The sequence below is a fragment of the Psammomys obesus genome, unplaced genomic scaffold, assembly GCF_907164565.1.
Source record: "Psammomys obesus unplaced genomic scaffold, mPsaObe1.curated_primary_1811, whole genome shotgun sequence".
Classification (NCBI taxonomy): Eukaryota; Metazoa; Chordata; class Mammalia; order Rodentia; family Muridae; genus Psammomys; species Psammomys obesus.
Genome location: NW_026591872.1, coordinates 519,560 through 525,729, shown reverse-complemented (window position 1 = coordinate 525,729; position 6,170 = coordinate 519,560). Strand labels below are relative to the sequence as shown.

The following is a 6,170-nucleotide window of genomic DNA, read 5'->3' as shown; positions in this document are numbered from 1 at the left end:
ATATATATATATATATATATAATGTGTTCTACATTCATGTACACCTGCTCTCCAGAATATGGTTGTAAGCCACCATGTGGTTGCTGGAAATTGAACTCAGGACCTCTACAAGAGTAGCCAGTGCTCTCAACCTCAGCCCTCTCTCCAGCCTGCTAAAATAGAATTTTTAAATCTTGTTTTGTAAATGTTCCTTCATCTCAAGATTATTTTGATATGAGAATTTAATTTCTAGAAAATAACACATTGTTCTAATGTTTTCAGTAAGCACATTTTTTTCTTTATTTCTTCATTATTTTTTTATTTGATTTTTTTTTTCCAGATAGGTTCCCTCTGCACATAGCTCTAGCTGTCCTGGAATTCACTGTGTAGAGTTGGGTAGCCTCAAATTCATAAACATCTGTCTGCCTTTGCCTGCTATCACACTCGACTTATTTGTTTGTTTTAGGCAAGGTTTCTCTGTAGAGTATCTCTATTTGTTCTGGACTCGATTTGTAGAGCAAGCTGGCCTCAAACTCACAGAGATCCACCTGCCTCTGCCTCCTGAGTTCTGAGATTCAAGGTGGGTGCCACCATACCCATCACTTTAATTTATTTATTTTTAATTTTATTTCTAAAATAGGGTCTCACTGTGTATACCTGGCTGCCCTTGACTGCATTGTGTAGACCAACCTGCCCTCAGTGAGATCAACCTGCCTCTGCATTCCAAGTATTGGGATTAATTTGTTCCTGGCCTATTGTCTTTTCAAAACAGTACTTTAATGATAATTGTTTCTGAATTTTAAAATTACCTTTCTTAATAACCTGAAGTTCTATGAAAGTGAAGCTGTGCATCTCTCTCTCAGTGTAGATTATCATCAGTTGTAAAATGTGGTTACCTAAGCAGTCAGTAGTTATAGGAGAACACTTAAAATTTTTAACAGTTTTGATTACTACAAATTGGTTTCTCAAAGTTTAGCGGATGTCACCTGTTTGTCCTTTTTTTATTGTGTTTTAAGATTTATTTTAATTTAATGTATTTGGGTATTGTGCCTTCATGTTTGTCTATATACCACATGTATACAGTGCCTTCGGATACCAGAAACATTAACAGATATTTGTTAGTTGTCTTGTGAGTGCTGGGAATGGAACCTTGGGTCCTCTGCAGAAGCAACAAGTACTCTTAACCATTGAGCCATCTCCAGCCGCTTTTATTATTTTGAGATAGGGACTCCTAACCCAGGCTGTCCCTAGAACTCTGTGTAGCCTATGATGATTTTGAACTCCTGGCAGTCTAATTGCTTCAAGGTTAGGATTACATACATGAGCAACACATCTGACTGAGTCCATTGATGGCTTAAAAGATCATATTCTGTTACATATTTCTCCTTAAAATGAATCATTAGTACTGTCACTAATCATTTTTAAAGTGTGCAGTCTCAATAAAGATCCTTGATAATTGATCTTATTGAAGCACTGTTTGCTACATGATATTAAATGACAAAACTTTTCCTGGGGAGTGGCAAAACACATATACACCTACTCACCCCCAGAAAGGGGGAGCCCATGATAGACCAAAGTTTGGATACCATCAAAGTCCAACTTGGTGAACCAATGAGTTTTATTGGGGTTTGAGTGAGGGGTTACTTACAGGAACAGAAATGCCTCAAAGATAGCTTTATCACTAAAGCCCACCCAGCCTGGGTAATAGAGAGCTCACAAAGCTGGGAACATGGAACACAAATACCCTGCAGGCAGCTGAACGGGTTGGAGACTGTCTTTTTCAGGTACCTCAGTTTGTCTAAACCCCATCCAAGAAGCTATTTTGGTTTCAGAGTCTTCCTTGTAGCTAAGCTTTTCTCTGTGTCAGGGATTTTCAGCTTTTATTATGCATTCTGTCAGAGAGGGGCCTAGTAAATCCAGTCAGTTTCAGGGACTTCATTTTATTGGTATATATTATTGAATTTTTGCGTTATGTTCGTGTGTTTTGAGGCTAAGTCTGTCCTTAGAGTCAAGATATTTTCTGCCTCACTCCTGAATGCTGGGCTTAAAAGCATATGTTACCATACACAGTTTCTTTTCTTTCCCTTTTTTTTCTTTTTTCTTTTTTCTTTTTTCTTTTTTCTTTGAGACAGGGTCTCAATATATAGCTTTAGCTGGCCTTGAACTTACTATGTAGATCAGACTGTCCTTGAGCTCCTAGAGATCCCCTTACCTCTGCCTTCCATGTGCTTGTTTCCCTTATTCCACATCATCACCAACATTAGCTGTCCCTTGTTTTATTGAACTTATCCATAGTGGTATGTCCCACCACAACCAGCTCTTTTTAAAAAAAAAATATTTATTTTTTAATTTATGTGTGCTTCCCTGTGTAATGGGGGAGGAAGAGACACATGCCACAGAATGCTTCTAGAGGTCAGAGGAACCTTGTCAGTTCATCAGTGAAACTCTCATCCTCATGCTTGGCAAATGCCTTTTACTCCCTGAGTTACCTAACCAGCCACTTGCTTTCCTTTCTTTTTTCTTTTTAATATTTATTTATTATTTATACAATGTTCTGCCTACATGTATGCCTGCAAGCCAGAAGAGGGCACCAGATCAGAGATGGTAATGAGCCACCATGTGGTTGCTGGGAATTGAACTCAGGACCTTTGAAAGAACAGGCAGTGCTCTTAACCTCTGAGCCATCTCTCCAGCCCCTCCTTTCTTTATTTTATTTTTTGTTTTCCTTTTTTAAATATAAAAGTTTGAAAAATAAGCTGGGTGGTGGTTACACACACCTTTAATCCCAGAACTTGAGAAGGCAGAGGGCAGGTGGATCTCTTGAGTTCGAGGCCAGCCTGGTCTACAGAGTGAGTTCTAGGACAACCAGGGCTACAAAGAAAAACCCTGTCTCAAAAACAGAAAAATAAGTTTGAAAAATAATACCTAACTGTCATAGTATGCCTATGAGAGTTTAGCACCTTGGTAAGAATTCTTTATCTTATTGTTTTTGTTAATGAAACATTTACATTCCATTTTCTGTTCATATATTTTTTTTCCCCCAAACAAGTTGTTAGGGTGGGTTTTGTGTTTTTAATGTGATATATGGGTTTTGTAGGATCAGGCCTGGGATTTGGAAGAATAAGGGTTAAAAGCTTGCTAAATGTTTGCATTTTATGCCTGACTACCTTCAAAAGCTTTAAGACCCTGTGTTTACACACCATCTTTTACTAGATTGTGAACCCAGGACCTCACTCATGCTAAACAAATAGTCTACCACTGAGCTGTACTAGCTATAGTCTACTCTACCACCTTTCAGCTAAGCATAGATGAGGCTATATGTAAAGCTCAGCTTCATTTTTGTTGTTGTTGTTTCTCATTCTCATTAGCACTCTACCCATTTCACTCTGGGTCTTTGGGGAGACTTGCAGACTTCTCCTAACTTCCCTTTCGAAGGGCTGTGATAGGTAGTTGTATCTCTCTGATTATGCCTGTAACAATACTTAGCTCACACTCTAATTTTCTCCTCATGTTTTTCATTCTAATAAAAGTCCTTTCTAATATGCAGGGTATATTATAAACACTCACATTTTGAAACTCAAAGTATCAGCTTATGGCTGTGATCACTCTGTCATTAAGTAAAGTTAAGGAGACAGGATATACACATAAAAAGAAAGAGTACTGATTTAGTGACAAGTCAGTGTAGTGTGATGGGTAGAGAAGCATTAGGCAAATCTGTGGCAATGAAAGGAGTTACCTTATTTGGAAGAAGTAGTACCTAGTTGAAAAGTAACAGAAAATGTGGTAGGTATCCTATGTGAGATGATAAATAGATGTGTCAAGAACTTTTATGAGATAAAAGAGAACATAAGAGGAAATAGAATTTATTGAAGTATCAGAAGTAGGGAAAGTAGAAAAGATGAAGTTTATGTCATATTGACAGCCTAAGCAGGAAATGAGAAATGCTTGATGAAATGAGTCAGCCGTTCAAAAAGACCACAGATAGAGTAACAAGAAGTATTATAATGGAAGAAGGAAGACACCCTACCTAGGACCTGTATGAGTAGGGGAGTACATGAAACAAGTGCAACTTTAGGCATTTGTGACCTAACTCCAGATTACGTGGTCTGTAACTGTCTTTTTCAGGGGAGACTCAGTGTTCCTATTTCTCCATGGCTGTTAAATCTGATTGGTCTACCGTCTCCTGTTGAGGCTTGATGGTTTTCCTCCAGTGGAATAAGTAGGCTCCTTTTAAAGCTTTATTTATTAAAAATGTGATCACTGGACTGAATTCTAGCACTGGACTGAATTCTAGCAATGTGACATCCAGCTACATATTTACAAAATTACAGTCTGACCAACAGAACTTGGACACCCCCCAGTCCCTTTTAATGGAATTTTTATCTTGTGGTGAGATAGGAATCTTGGTGTTACATTTGAGCCATTGCCAATTATGGATTAACATACTTGTTACCATGCCTGTTGTTTTAAACTTGAAAGGCTTTTGATACAATTAGAAACACAAAATGTGAACTTATCCTGTTAATTTTTGAGAATACATTCAAGTACTCTAATGAAGTAAAAATGCATTCATTTTGTTGTTCATAATATGGAATATGGGCCTCAAGCTCTTTAGTCAAGTGTTCTTCTAAGCCCAACTTGTTTTTCTTTTAATTACTTTATTTTTTTATTGATTACAGTTTATTCACTTTGTAAGCCCAACTTGTAACCCCTATATTCAACTATTTATAAACTGAAACATTAGAGAATTTCATAGTGTTTACTTATACCACACTAATTTTAATACTGGAAGCAATAATTTTCACTTTTTGTATTCAGGAAAATCCAATGAACTATAAATAAGTTTTAATTGAGTTGTAGTTTTTCATGGCCCATCTCATACATAAAAAACAGGCAAGATTATTTTTAAACTTAATAGCATTCTGCTTATGAAAAATAATATCATTTGCAATGAGAGCTTTTGTATGTACTCTGAATTGAGTATCTTCACAGGGTAGAACTTTGCATGTTTCCCTTTATACTTAACCTTTAGTATAGCCTAAACAAAAGTATAGTATATCATAAAGATACAAATGTGGACTTTTTTCAGTAGTACAGAGGTAATGAAGAAGTTATTCACCCACATTGGTATTTTTCTTTTTTCCTTTTTTAAGACAGGGTTTCTCTGTGTAGCATTGGCTTTCCTGGACTCACTTTGTAGAGCAGGCTGGCTGGAACTCCAGAGATCCACCTGCCTCTGCATCCCAGAGTGCTGGGATTACAGGGGTACTCACCACCCCCAGCAGTATTTTTTCTTGTTTTACTTTGTAGCTGTTTTAGAGGCTGTATGTTGTATGTATGTGTGTGAGACTAAGGTTTTCCAGGCTAGCTTCAAACATCTGATCTTCCTGCCTCAGTCTCCTGGGTTGTTGCCATTTTTTTAATTGACAAATAGGTTATTTTCAACGAGCTGATACAGCATATAACAAAATAATAACTTCTTGTGATAATTAAGACTCCCCTCTTCCCACTCTATCCTATCTTAACAAATTATATGTTTTGTCTTGCAGGCTGTAGAAAATCTTTGTTCTTACAAGATTTCTGCTAATTTGTATAAGCAGCTGAGACAGATCTGTGAAGATCACATCAAAGCACAGATTAATCAATTCAGAGAATATCTTTTTTCAAAACAAAATACCTTTTTAAAGATTTGTTTATATATTTATGTCTGTGAATACTTTATGTGTATGTATGTCTGCATGGCAGAAGAGGGCATTAGATCCCATTGTATATGCTTGTGAGCCACCATGTGGTTGCTGGGAATTGAACTCAGAACCTCTTGAAGAGCATCCATACTCTTAACCACTTAACCTCTCCAGCCCCTCAAAATAAAATACCTTAATTTTGTTTTTTTCTTTACTATTTATCTCTCATTTGTGAGCTTAATTTGAAATGGAATGCCTGTGGTGTTAGATTTATTTCCATCTTGTTATTTCTAAAAAGGAAAGAACAAAGTTTGAAACTGTTCAGTTTTAATTAGTCAAAATCTACATGTGTGGTATTTGTTTAAGTAAAACTTTCCTCTTAACCTTTTGTCCTGGCAGATTTCCATTGAGGGAAATCTTAAGGAGAAAAACATAATGCTCAGTTATGTTTAACACTATTTAAAGGTAGTTTAAGGGAGATATAATTATTTCTGAAGTTTAGAAAAT

At 36.5% G+C, this 6,170-nt stretch overlaps 1 protein-coding gene across 2 annotated transcripts in view; it reads left to right on the top strand.

Moving 5' to 3' along the window:
• Positions 1-6,170, top strand: part of Cul4b (cullin 4B) — a 109,391-nt gene that overhangs the window by 85,859 nt on the left and 17,362 nt on the right. For both annotated transcript variants that reach the window (XM_055612183.1, XM_055612182.1), the window contains one exon: positions 5,529-5,632. In XM_055612183.1, the coding sequence (XP_055468158.1) occupies positions 5,529-5,632 (104 nt within the window). The remainder of the gene's footprint in view (positions 1-5,528; positions 5,633-6,170) is intronic.